The sequence below is a fragment of the Gambusia affinis genome, linkage group LG03 (assembly GCF_019740435.1).
Source record: "Gambusia affinis linkage group LG03, SWU_Gaff_1.0, whole genome shotgun sequence".
Taxonomy (NCBI): domain Eukaryota; kingdom Metazoa; phylum Chordata; class Actinopteri; order Cyprinodontiformes; family Poeciliidae; genus Gambusia; species Gambusia affinis.
This window is the reverse complement of record NC_057870.1, coordinates 10,371,223-10,384,871: the sequence shown is the minus strand read 5'-3', so window position 1 is coordinate 10,384,871 and position 13,649 is coordinate 10,371,223. Positions and strand designations below refer to the sequence as shown.

Here is a 13,649-nt window from a genome sequence, read left to right as displayed (position 1 = left end):
ACTCTGCCACTAGCCTGTTCACATTCAGAGATTGCCAGATTGAGAACCTGTTTTAGAGGAAAAAAAAACACTTGTCCTGTCCTGATTTAGAGATAAGAAAAAAATACTATAGCTGCCATCATTACAGTTAAATCAATAAAAAATAGTTTTTCTTTACGGTTCTCCTCCTAAGAAGCTTGGCCCGTCAGTAAGACTGCATTTCACCTTCCTCTCCATTCTCTCTCTATCTCTGTTATCTCTGAGTCCCCTTATATGAGTGATGCTTCCTGTGTTGTCACTATCAGAGGCTAAACCTGGAGGGAGTGAGTCAAAGAAAGCTACCCCCAGCTCTGCACAGCATGAAAACACAGCCTGGGGCCTAAAGGTCAACAGGGGCCAACATGTCAGAAGGGGAGGAAAAAAAATCAGAGGCCACTAAAACATCAGGCTGCCCTGCTGTTGTGTGTCTGATCCAAGTGAAGCTTGGTGACAGCTAAATGGACGGGGATTCACATGGCCCAAAGAAATTCAATTAAATAACACTGTGGTGATTTTTTTACTTTTCACATCTTTGTGAAATCAATGGCTTGGTTGGGAAGATTTTAAAATTTGTTTGATCAATTTTTATTTTGGAAGTTAGATACATTTTGTACTTTTCACATCTTTGTGAATTTTGCTATGAATCAATGGCTTAGTTGGGAAGATTTTAAAATCCATTTGATCTTTTCTTTAGTTGGAAGTCAGATAAGTATAAACATAATGTAAGAAATAAAGCCTTAAAGAAAGACAAGTGTTCAGAGGTCTTGCTGACAAGCTGCAAATCCAGCAAATTGTGACTTTAAACTCCTCCAGGGCTCTGAACAACCAAGTGTGTGAATAAATGCCTGGGTGGAGGACGTGTGTGACGTGTGTGACGTGTGTGCGTGGGGCTGCGTGTGTGTGTGCTTGTGTGTTTCTGTGACAGAGAAAGTGGAGAGCCAAAGAACACAGCTTGTTGAAGTCATAACACGTGTTGCAATGTTAATTTCTCTTTGAGTAGTCAGAGTTTGGCTCATACTACGAATGCAGCCATAGAGAAAGTGGAAACACAGTACACCAGCAAGCTGCAGAACTGCAGCAGGAAGGCTGGTGGTGGGGTTATGACGTCACATGGTTACCCTGCATGATGCAGAAAGGGGCAGACCACCTCACAGCTGGCCGTGTTGAAGCAATCAGGGCAGATTTACTCACAAGTATTTCCCAGAAATAAGCTACCTGGGGGTATATTCTCTGCTTTCAAGTTTCTGCTCAAACTCTCTGCTTGAATATTAAATTACCTTTAACTGCTCAGTTTATTGGACAGTAAAATCTGTAGAAGGAGAGCTAAATTTTAAGAGTTTCACTAAGAGCTGTCGTCGTTACTATATCACATGAGAGAGGTTATTGGTAATAGGAGTAAGCTTGAGAAGTTCAGAATCTTTGTTCTCTCTGTCCTTCCATGGTGCCGTGCATAAGGATTCACTATTTTTTTCTATATTTTGTCACATTGCAACAAACATAAGTGTATTTTGAAGTGATTTGGTTTATTAGAAAAACACAAAGTAGCTCTTAATTATGAGGTGGAATAAAGAGATGCATGTTTTTCAATATTTATAGACATCTCAGAAAAGTGTTTTATTCAGCTAATGAGTAAAAGCCTAGCAGAACTAGGTTTTGCTGCAACCATAGTCAAAAATATTTTGGGGTACGTGTCTTCCACCTTTAATCAGTCAATTGGAGACGTTTGCTTGCTTTTTTGCAAAGCAGCACAAGCTTAGTCAGATTGGATGGAGAATCTTTGGAAAGATACATTTTAAAACAGATTATTAGTTACACTAGGGTCTCAGCTCTGATTGGGCCAATCGCACACTTAATTATGTTTTGATCGCAACAATTTTGGCTGTACATTTAACATCATTGATCTGACTGAAGGTGAACCACAATTACAGTCTTGAGTGTTTTGCAGCCTTTAAGAATATCAAAAAAATTCTGCCACTGATTTTCTAGAATTGCATCTCTTTCTTTCATAAAGGAAGGATTTTTAGTGTATGACTAAGATGTTTTGTCTACAGCTCCTTCAGTGTTATCTGGAGCCAGTTGAGTCAAACGTTTTTTCAGTTGATTGACTGAGCAGATGTTCAAAACCTTGAAATTACGTTTTGTAGCCTGAACCTTTTTTAAACTTCTAAATCTTTATTCATGACCTATCTTCTGTGTTCCTTGATCTTTGTGGTGGATTTGTTTTTCACTTATGCTCTTCAAGAAATGTCTGAAGCCTTCACTGAACAGCTGGACACATGCTTATATTATACTGTGTTTACTATGTAACTTCTGAAGATATTTTGCTGCACTATATTTTATTTAAAGGTAAAACAGTAAAGAGGGCTCACTAAAAATGAACCCCAATATTGTCAGGGTTTGTCATTTATATTTTAAAAAAAACTGTGATAACTTTAATGCATCATTTTTTTAAAACCAACAGACCTTTTATGAGAATAGTTGACTCCTGAGAGGGATGTCCACCGTCTTCACTCTGAGAGGCCCCACCGTCACTGAGTGCAATTTAGAAAAGAGTTTAGTTTAATGTACAAGGTTAAAAGGAAAAAGAATGTGAGGATACATCTTAATTAAAATAAGCCCAGCCTGTTAGTATGCCAAAACATTACTATAGAAACATATAGCAAAATAAGACATTGGGGAAAAAAGTAGTAGGATGTCAAATTTACGAGTTCACTGTTATCAGAAAAATATCAACTTTTTCAAAGTAATCGTATAAACCTTTGTCTTCTTTCATCCTCTTTTTGCTGATCAGTGTGGCTGAGCTGTTTGACAGTCTCTTGCAGTCCTCTGATCTTCGCTTTCTTCTCATTTAACACCATGACAAAACGCGAATATATTTCCTTTTCTAACATCTCCTTATCCTTAACCTGCTGCTCCAGCCTGTTGGAACAAACATACAGTACAGTTGTGGTCAAAAGTGTACATACACTTGTAAAAAATCATAATGTTATGGCTGTCTTGAGTCTCCAATAAGTTCTACAACTCTTATTTTTCTGTGATAGAGTGATCGGAACACATACATGTTTGTCACAAAAAACAGTCATAAAGTTTGGTTCTTTCATAAATTTATTATGGGTCTGCTGAAAATGTCACCAAATCTGCTGGGTCAAAAATATACATACAGCAACATTAGTATTTGGTTTTCACGGCAACTAGGCTTTTTGGTAGCCATCCACAAGGTCCTGGCAAGCTTCAGGTCGAATGTTTGACCACTCTTCTTGACAGAATTGGTGCAGTTCAGCTAAATGTGATGGTTTTCTTGCATGAACCTGTTTCTTTAGCACTGTCCACGTGTTCTCAATGGGGTTTAAGTCAGGACTTTGGGAAGGCCATTCTAAAACCTTAATTCTAGCCTGGTTTAGCCATTCCTTTACCACTTTTGATGTGTGTTTTGGGTCATTGTCTTGTTGGAACACCCAACTGCGCCCAAGACCCAACCTTCGGGCTGATGGTTTTAAGTTTTCCTGCAGAATTTGGAGGTAATCCTCCTTCTTCATTATCCCATTTACTTTCTGCAAAGAACCAGTTCCACGCAAAACATCCCCAGAGCATAATACTACCACCACCATGCTTGACAGTAGGCATGGTGTTCCTGGGATTAAAGGCCTCACCTTTTCTCCTCCAAACATATTGCTGGGTGTTGTGGCCAAACAGCTCAATTTTTGTTTGTCTGACCAGAGACTTTCCTCCAGAAGGTTTTATCTTTGTCCATGTGATCAGCAGCCTATCTTCTGTGTCTTGATCTTTTCTGGAGATTTGTTTTCACTTATGCTCTTCAAGAAATGTCTGAAGCCTTCATGTAAAACACGCTTGACTGTGGAGACTGACACCTGTGTTCCATCAGCTTCCAAATCCTTGCAGACCTGCTTCTTGGTGATTCTTGGTTGACTCTTGACCATCCTGACCAATCTCCTCTCGGCAGCATGTGATAGCTTGCTTTTCTTCCTGATCGTGGCAGTGACACAACTGTTCCATGCACTTTATACTTGCATAATTGTCTGCACAGTTGCTCTTGGGACCTGTAGCTGCTTTGAAATGGCTCCAAGTGACTTCCCTGACTTGTTCAAGTCAATAATTCGCTTTTTCAGATCCACACTGAGTTCCTTTGACTTTCCCATTGTAGCTTTTGTAGCTGAGTCTAATCACTGGGTCAAATGAGCCCTATTTAAATGGGCTCATGAGAAGTCAACAGCTGTAGTCAATCAGAATCACTTAGAAGAAGTGAAGAGGCCATGACATGAAGCTAATTTGATTGACACAACTCGCTACATCACCAAAATTGACATATTTTGTTGCTGTATGTATATTTTTGACCCAGCAGATTTGGTGACATTTTCAGCAGACCCATAATAAATTTATGAAAGAACCAAACTTTATGACTGTTTTTTGTGACAAACATGTATGTGTTCCGATCACTCTATCACAGAAAAATAAGAGTTGTAGAACTTATTGGAAACTCAAGACAGCCATAACATTATGATTTTTTACAAGTGTATGTACACTTTTGACCACAACTGTATATCCATGTGAAAGTGAACACACAAACAACTAAAATGTGTTTTAACGTGCCTTCTTATTTGACAGCTGAGAAGGTGCTTGCAGGGATCCCAATTTTACAGAACACCATAACTGATCTGAAATGGGAGGCAACATTTGTGCCGTGCAGAAAGAGAAAGAAAAAACCTTCTGTGTTTTTCACAATGTGTGGAAACAAGGTGTGAAGTTTCTCTGTTAAGTGTCACAGAGCTCAAAGCATTAACCAAATGTTAGAAAAACCAACACGTGGTACGAAGAAAGTGCACACTTTTCAAACTTTAGGATTATGCATAGAAACAAGAAAAAATGAGTCTTCAGAGGATTCTGTAACTATATGAATGTAACCACAAAATGTACTCAATTCCACAACAAATTTCATACAGTATTGATGGAAAAAGCATGAATTCAAGGAAATACAGAAACTTTTACATGTCCAACAGTTGCCAATCTTCCAGGAGTGAATATTCCAGCAAAATTCTTCCAATATACGGGCTTAAAAGTTTACTGCAATACTTTGAGACATTTAATGTTAAAAGTAAGGATAAAAAATAATGAGTAATATATAAAAAATATTTACATACTTTTCCTTTTTTTAAGAGTGTGTTGATCACAGGGAGTATTTGGTTTTTCACACTTGGACTTTCAAGTTTGACTTTACCTTTGTTTAACCAATAACCGTGTAAAATCAGATGTGTGATATTAAAGACTTGAGAAAAGATTTGGGTTTTTTTTGTTAATCATACACTCTAAATTCTAATGGATATGAATAAATGCTAACAGAGCTTTAAAAAATGTCAACAGCAAATATAACTAACGCCAGATAAATTTTTCATTATTTTCCCAGACTTTTTTCCTTGAACTTCTTACTCTTTCAGTATACGCTGGTGATCCCGTCGCAGTGTACAGTTCTCCTCTGACAGCCTTGAACTTTCTGTCTCCAGATCTGCTCTGTGCTGCAGAGACTTCCCGATCATCTCCCGGATGAGCTCCACAGAGTCTGGTGCTGGCTGAAGCTCCACAGAGCCCAAGTGTATCTAAACACCCCAACAAAAGAAAGAAAAGTATTAAAAGGCGACGAAAAGTAAAGAAGTTTCTTTTTGTATTTTTGTACTAAAATAGCAGAAAATGAAGATTTTTCTGCAAGCCCTTTGGCTTTGTTATTTATGGGTGACCAAATGGCCCAGGAGTAAAGACTGACCTTAATTATCAAGCCCTCTTCCTTCGCATTGACAGATTTATTGCCTAACACGTCCATCCTTTTGAGCAAGGCCAATTGACAACTCAAGATGGATCTAGGTCTAAATAACCACATAGACACTGAAGCACAAGTGGATTCTTGTAGTGAAGCTGGAAAAAATCCTGAAGAAAGTCCACTTGGCACTGCAGTCTTGACAGTGACACATAAAATTCTTAACTGGCTTCATCTAGCTTCCAAAAATCAGCTACCAGTGAAAAATGAGTAATGCATTTGCACATTTCTGTCATCATGAGAAGTTCTGGTGGTGCAACAAACATTGCATAAAATTTTCTCTGAAGTGGGAGACTATTTGAGAATGAGGTGTTTTCTTATGTCTGGAAAAAAAAGCAGGATGACTTATTTATCCGCCAATAAAACTATGCAAGTGAGACATTGCATCTTTCTTATTTCAGTAGCTCTTTAGAATTAAACACATCCTTCTGATGCAAGAAAATAAACCACATTTCGTTTTCATTTTGGCATAAAATCACTGAGAAAAAACTTAGAAGCAAATGCTGCACACAAAAAGATTTCGAGTTTTCCACCAATTTGATATAGAATGCCAATTTTGTCATTGAAAGCAGCTCTTCATATTTGGTTGGCACCCTTGTCATCGCTGCGTTTTCAATCACTGACTCACACACACACACACACACACACACCCACACACACCCTACACACCACATAGTACAGTGAAAAACCAGAAGGCAATACAGTGCTAAATCTTTAACTGTACACAAGTTGAAGAAATACTGTAATAAAGCTGCCATCTTCAAAAGCTGTTGTTTTTGACCTGGATTGATGCATTTCTTACAGACCACACAGATGTTTTACCCTCTTTTGATGAACTTGAATGTGTCATTTAACAACTGAGTTCACCCTGTCCTCAGATTTTCTTTTTCCTGCACATATCTATTCTAGTACATTTCAGCTTCAAGTAATCTTTTTTTTCTGACTGCCCAAGTAGTCCAAATGTTGGAGTACCCAGAGAGTAGTCTGCTTTTTTCCAATGGCTATTGTTGATTTCTAAAATGTGCAACAATTTGGAAGAAAAGTTAAAACCAAGAGTTTTCTAAAAACTACTAAGAGTTCTGTTTTTTTGTTTTTATTATTCCAGTTTTTATTCTTTGCTTCTCCGCAGAAATTGCCATTTTTGAGTTAGTAGATTTCTCTTGGCCACTATGGCTGTGCATTGACCACTCCCTGCAACTTGTAACTTGACAAGCTTGATAGGATGAGCACAAGAAGAGGACCACCCAGGATTTATGGAGGATGATCCTAAGAACTAAGGCATGTTTGGTAACATTAAGTTGTCTCAGATGGCCGGAGCAGTGTTCTCTCATGGAAGGACTTAGTGTGACTTGAAGCTTAATGAGTCATCAGCATGTTGATGTAGCTGTGATCCGGTAGATGGGTGGCAAGATTGTTTAGTTTGGCAAGTTTGGTAGAGACACCCACTCAGAACGGACAATCAAGTTTCAGTACTATTCACGTTTAATTCCAAGACATATGAATTTGTAGACTGGGAGAGGACACATTTTACCATCTGTTTGCAAAAGATAGGAGGCTACCAATTTGTGAAGGTTAGTGGAAGCTTTGATCTTCCTCTAACCTGCAATCCATCTTCTCTTCAACCCCATCTTATACTTCTTGCAATTTACATCTAAATCTCTCCAATGTTCTCCACCTAAGAAACGTCATATGACAATAAATCAAACACATATGGATGCTAAGAAAGAGGTGAACTCTGACATCCTGAGTACACAAATATTTCCACACTTCAAAGAACAATGTTAATGCTAATACCCATCATTTGCAGTGCAACATTTAATCCAAACTAATGCATGGAACTTTGTGAATCTTTACTCTGCATACTGACAGAGTTTTGGCACATAAATCTTCCATAATCTTCCATCAACCAGCTGAAGGCACCAGAAACAGACGTCTAAACCTCTGCTAGGTCAGACTTTGTTTACTGAAGGAGCATTAGACTAACCTCAGCTGTTGTTTATTTATTCTGCTCCTGCTGACTTTTAAATACCAATGAGTGCATGTTTCTCCATCCTGGGTTTTCTAAGAAGATCTACAGCTGTAAACACAAGCATTAATCATCACCAAGGGTTTGCCATTATAGCATAGAAAAAGGAAGACAAACGCTAAACAATCTATAACTACTCTAATCTATTCAAACAGTTTGCTTGCCATTACTGAAACATTGTTATTAATGCATTTTAAAGAAGCCAAGGTAAATGTATATTTTACTTTGGCTCCTTTAAAAATAAGAAGTGGAGTGAAATATTCTGTCAAGTTTTCCTGTCTCAATTTGTTTCTCCTGACACACAAAGTTAAAGGTCACATAGCATCTTGTTGCCAACTTCTGCCAAGATGTGGGAGGTCAGACTCTTTGTCTGTGATGGAAAACCCACTGCCACATTCTTTTTCTCAACTGAAACAATTAAGCAAAGATATTGTCCACAGTAAGTATTTCTGCCTCCAAAACATTTATAAAAATCTCACAATTAACACTGAGTGTTCTAAGCTTTCACACAAAGACATAAGAAATTAAGAGTAGCATTACCACTTAGCAAAAAACTTAAATGCTTTTCATACCTTGTGTGTCTGAAATACAGTAAGATTATATTTTCTTTAAAAAAAAAATACAATAGCATAATTTAGAACAATGTGTTAAAATCAAAACTTCTGGCTTCTGGTTTCTCAAATCTACAGTGTGGTTCAGAGTGTGTGGTCTGGAAATTTGTTTGTGTGTGTCTGTCTCAGTCAGACCATAAGGTCAGATGTTGACATGGGTGTGCAGCACAACTGTTCTGGTGAAAATAACACCGTAACATAGCGCGAGTATGGAAAACAAGGGGTTTGTTATCATGCCAATCAATACTGTCAAAAACTTAAATCAATATCTAGTTTTATCGTTTTCAGGAAAATGTCTTCCTTTAATCAAAAGCATTTCTGTGGTATCACTCCATAATCTCCCTTTAATCAGTTTGGCTTTCAAATAATATTAGCATAGACCACTGATTATTTTGAATAAATTCTATGAGTTGACCAAAAAACGTTTGCCTGAATGTTTACATATCGACTGACTGAAACTTGTACAATATCTGAGCAACAGTCATTTACAAAACTCTGTGTGGAACTTAAAACTAACACTGCACACTCCCCTGAGCATATCTTATAGTGAAATATGGATGGCGGCTACAGCATGTTGTGGGGTTGATGTTTAGCAAGGACTCAAAAACTGTTCAGGGTTAATGGTTAGATGGATAGAGCCAAATGTAGAGCAATACAGAAAGAGAACTGGTATACAAAAAAAGACCACAGGGGAGATTTATCTTTCAGCAGGATAATAGCCCTAAAAACATAAAACAAGAATTAGAATTTTATGCTTGAGATTAAAGCTTATTCATGTATTAGAACTGCACAAAATACAGACATAAATCCAATTGAGATTGAAAATATGTGTTTAAAACTATTATTGCATATTTTCCAATAAAACTGTCTGAGCTTGAGCTTTTGTTTTGCAAAGAACAGGCAATACATTTAGAGGTTATATTTGCAAAGCTAGGGGAGATATGTCCCCCAAAATTAGCAAACAGGGAAGACTCTATCACATCGTCAGGGCTGAACGCAAGTGCGTTTTATGGATCTTTTGCTGGGAATCATTTTTAAAACTATGCTGAGCTATTTCAGGGCATAAACATTATTGTAGTTTGAGAAAGTACATTGTCAAACATATATCTTATATATAGTTTCAGTCTTTAAATAGCTATTGTGTCTACCAAACAGGGAAGTGAGTGGGTGACCAGGAGCTTCTCATGACGATAAGACAGTATTCAAGGTTTGGCACTGCTACTTGGCATGGGAAATGTGGGCAAAGAAGTTGAAATCAGCTTCTCTTCTTACTTCCCTGATCTACTGTGAGGGGGCGTGATGCCAGATAAAGAGCAGGAAGTGAGGGGCGACAATCAGTCCAGTCCTGATAATACAAACTTTCACAGAAACAGCTCAACAAGCTACCAGACAGGTCTTTCTCAAAAGCAGGGCAAAATACTTCCTTTAATGAGGTGTCTGAATTTAAAGATGTTAGTTGCTGACAAATTACTTGCAGACTCTTTTTTTTTGTTTTGTTTTTGCTTGTGCTTTGATGAGAGTTCATTCAAATAAATAAAAAAAATCCCAATATAATTGGTTTTGGCTGAAAGTATTAAAGGAATCCAAGGCTAACTTGCATCACATCACCCTTTCCACTCCGGAAACATGCCATTGGAAAAAGAGACCACAATGACTAACTGTGGTACAGGTGCCACAATTACTAACTGCATCTAACTATAATACCTAAAATAAAATAATAATTTCTGATGGACTTTCTTCAGGCTGAATAAAAGCATTGTTTAACGCGTTATATTTATTTCCAGCTGCTATGTTTATTCAATATTATATTTATCTATTATATTTAATCAGTGAATAAATGAAATGCAAGATTGGATATATATTTTATAAAAAATATATAAATATCTCCTCCAGAGGAATCCCACGGTCTTCCAGCAGCCAGACAAGAAATAAATTTATTTCTTTATGCTCAGGACTTATTTCCATTTGTGTCCAGAGGCTGTAACAGTAACGGTAACAGCTAATCAATGTGAAAAATAAATATGATGTTTCATTAGGTTAGTTGACATACACTAAATATTCAAACCACCAGGTTAGTATAGTGAAGGTTGAACCTTTAGCCTTATCAATAAGCCCATTCAGAGATGCACAAAAAAGATCTGCAGATTCCCCAGCGGTTCTGGGGGATGGTGTGTTAGCAACAGATTGTTTGAGCCCTGTGGGTTGGGGTGGGGTCTTTTGGATCAGGGTTTGCTTACCAGAGATGTTATCAGACCACATTAGATTTGTATCTGATGAGTTTGGAGACCAGCTGCAGATTTAAAGCTTTGTTGTATTATTTGAACTATTCCAAGCAGTTTTGCATATCATTGTTCTGCAAGAGGATTACCTGCAAATGAAGGGGCAAGCTGAAGACATGTTTTGCAGTATCACAAGTCTGATACATCAATTTGAATACCTGAGTGAAGCTATTTGCTAATAAAACACTGAAATTTAAGAAAGAGAGCAATGTCACTGACTGTACCAATTAATGTTATGGCTGAGATGTGCATTTAACTTAGTCACACTTTTGATTCCTTGATTTTTTTTTTCTGTCATTGCACTGAAACAGCGGAGCAAGCTTCTAAATTAAGGCCATAGATCATGACTAATTTTAAAGCCATTATTCCCTGTCATAAAATCAAATTACAAAAATGCTATACCCCAGCAGGGCTGAATTTATTTCAGTCTCATTTATTTGACTAATCAGGTCAGGTCAGCTTTAATTTAATATTCACCATCAAATTCTATGTACAGCTTTGGAATGAATACAATCTTCAAGTATAGAGGATTTTGTAATGTGGAACTGTGTCTGAGATGGTTTAAAAACCTTTATTTAAAGCAGACATCAATATGTTTCTCTTATTGTGCTGCCCACACAGCTAAAGTCTGTGAATCCAAGACATGCTATTGCTGCAGCGACACTTTATTTTATATTAAGATTTCAGTCATCGTATCATAATGACTGAAATCTTGATACGACTAATTCAGATCATTTTGATTTTCTTTGCTATTGCTAATCATGTAACACATCCCCACCCATATGAGAAAAATCTCCTCACAGGCCACTCAATCACATTAACTGAGGACGAAAAGGTCACTAATCAACCAATGTGTAAGCCAGGACAGCCCTGTTCATAAATCAAGGTTTTATGGTCTGTACTGTGTTCCTAACCTTCTGGCCCTCTTTTTTGTGATCATCTTCTTTTGAGCAGCGCCCATAGACTATTACTGACCTGTTCCCTAAAGGCAAAAGCACCCCTAAGTTAGAAGAATGACATGAAAATCATCAGGGAGAATCCGGAGCTGTTCTTTATCAAACGTGTCAGTTGCAGTGAGCAATCCTCCAGAGCCTTAGAAACAGGGTTAGCTTGTGCTTTTTGAACATTTTCTGAATTTAACAGTGACTGTTGGAATATATTGTACGTTACCACTTTTTCTTAATGGTAGCTGTCTCATGTTTCTACTAATAGCAAGACAGATGTTATTTGTAAAGTACAGTTTGTGACTTTTTTTTTCAGTTTCCTGTGGGCAGCAAAACCTTTATAACTCCACTATAATGTTGGGAAGCAATAAACCTTATCTTTAAAACAGTCCCCACCGTAAAAGAAAAAAAAAAATGCTTCCCTTCTATTTTTGTTGTTTGTTATTAGAGGCATTTATCCTCAGGGAATGGTGATTACAGGACATAATGTTATGGCATTCAAAACCAGTACCAGCAAATCAGGCAGCAGTGGAGCGTTTCGGGATATAAACCAGCTGGGTGACCTGTCAGTTAACGAGCGTTCTTTTTTAATAACAAATAAATTTTCTTAAATTAAAAATCAGATGCTATTCCTTATTTGTAAACTGAGCTTATAATCTGATAACACAAAACAAGTTGAAGTATTTATTTTAATTTTAACCTGGGGTGCCATTAAGTGTGGAGGGAAGTGGATTTTTTCAATCAACTTAATGAGTAAGACTGTGTTCGCACTGCCAGTCTTCATGCTTATTTTTCAGAGATGTGATCCATGGCAGAGGACGTAATGGACCTTGTTGTTCTTATGGAAGTAACTGTTTATGCAGTTTGTTCCTCTGTGTGAGCACAGACTCTGAAGCTGTTCTCTGAAGTTGTTCAAAGTGAGCAGTGAGTCACTTTGGTCACTTTGTCTGAAACTGTCACTTTGAACAGCTTCAGACACTAACTGTGTCTCCTCCAACACAAATTTGCAAGTATGTCACCTTTTAATGATATGATTTGTATTGTTAGGTCGGTCAAAACAAACAAACAAAAAAAAAATCAGAAACTGCAAACAAGGACTGCTGAATGGACATAGTCCATTCTCCATTAATAAAGGTTGAGCTGAATTCAACTATTGTTTCTGGTGAAATGTCTTGTAAAATGTCTAAAAGTAAATAAAGATATTTTATTTCTTGCCTTTTTTGTTGAAGTTAATTATGTTAAATAGTCATCATTGCAAGTAAAAAAAATGGTAATGAATTCTGGTAGAGTGTTTTGAAAACAAACATATACTGAAAAACATTCTCACCAAAATGTTGTTGCAGATCTTCTGATACGAAAGAAGATTGTGATCCGAAGAGAGGAAAAAAGAATACTTCTCTTTCCCATTTCGTTTTACTCCCACTCTTTCTTCACATTTTGTTAGAGCTTGAAGAAGATCTTCAACATATTTCTCCCTTATGACTCCCATCTCATTGGCTTCTCTTGTAACCTCATCTTCTGAAACTGACAAGACAATCACCAGTCAAACAATTACACTCTTGAAAGTTTTTTTTTTTGTTTGTTTTTTTTTTTACTTTTATGTTGCCAATATTTCATAAATGCATGGAACTGAAGCCTGAAACTGGGAGTTCACAGACGATTGCAAGAAAAACTACAAACATTAATTAAGCAGTAACAAGAGTGCACGTGAAAGCAGGTTTTAAAGGAAGCATGCAGAGAAACCAAGGGGAATGTCATGAGTTGTTGCACAGCTGCTAATGCCGGCTTGAAGGTCCCAATTAACACATCAAACACAGAAACATTGACAACCCAGGAGCCCACACATAGCTGCCGCAATTCCATCTCTACCTGTCAGCTCTGCAGATGGACAGAAAAAACAACAACTATGGAGTAGTTATGTTCCAGGTGTCCTTTAAGAGAACACAT

At 37.3% G+C, this 13,649-nt stretch overlaps 1 protein-coding gene across 6 annotated transcripts in view; it reads right to left on the bottom strand.

Annotated features, from left to right (window-relative positions):
* LOC122827918 (DNA repair protein XRCC4-like) overlaps positions 1-13,649 on the bottom strand; it is a 43,477-nt gene that overhangs the window by 5,770 nt on the left and 24,058 nt on the right. For all 6 annotated transcript variants that reach the window (XM_044111021.1, XM_044111019.1, XM_044111018.1 and 3 more), the window contains exons 3-6: positions 13,030-13,226; positions 5,461-5,627; positions 2,776-2,937; positions 2,482-2,549 (exon numbers count right to left, since the gene is read on the bottom strand). In XM_044111021.1, the coding sequence (XP_043966956.1) occupies positions 2,482-2,549; positions 2,776-2,937; positions 5,461-5,627; positions 13,030-13,226 (594 nt within the window). The remainder of the gene's footprint in view (positions 1-2,481; positions 2,550-2,775; positions 2,938-5,460; positions 5,628-13,029; positions 13,227-13,649) is intronic.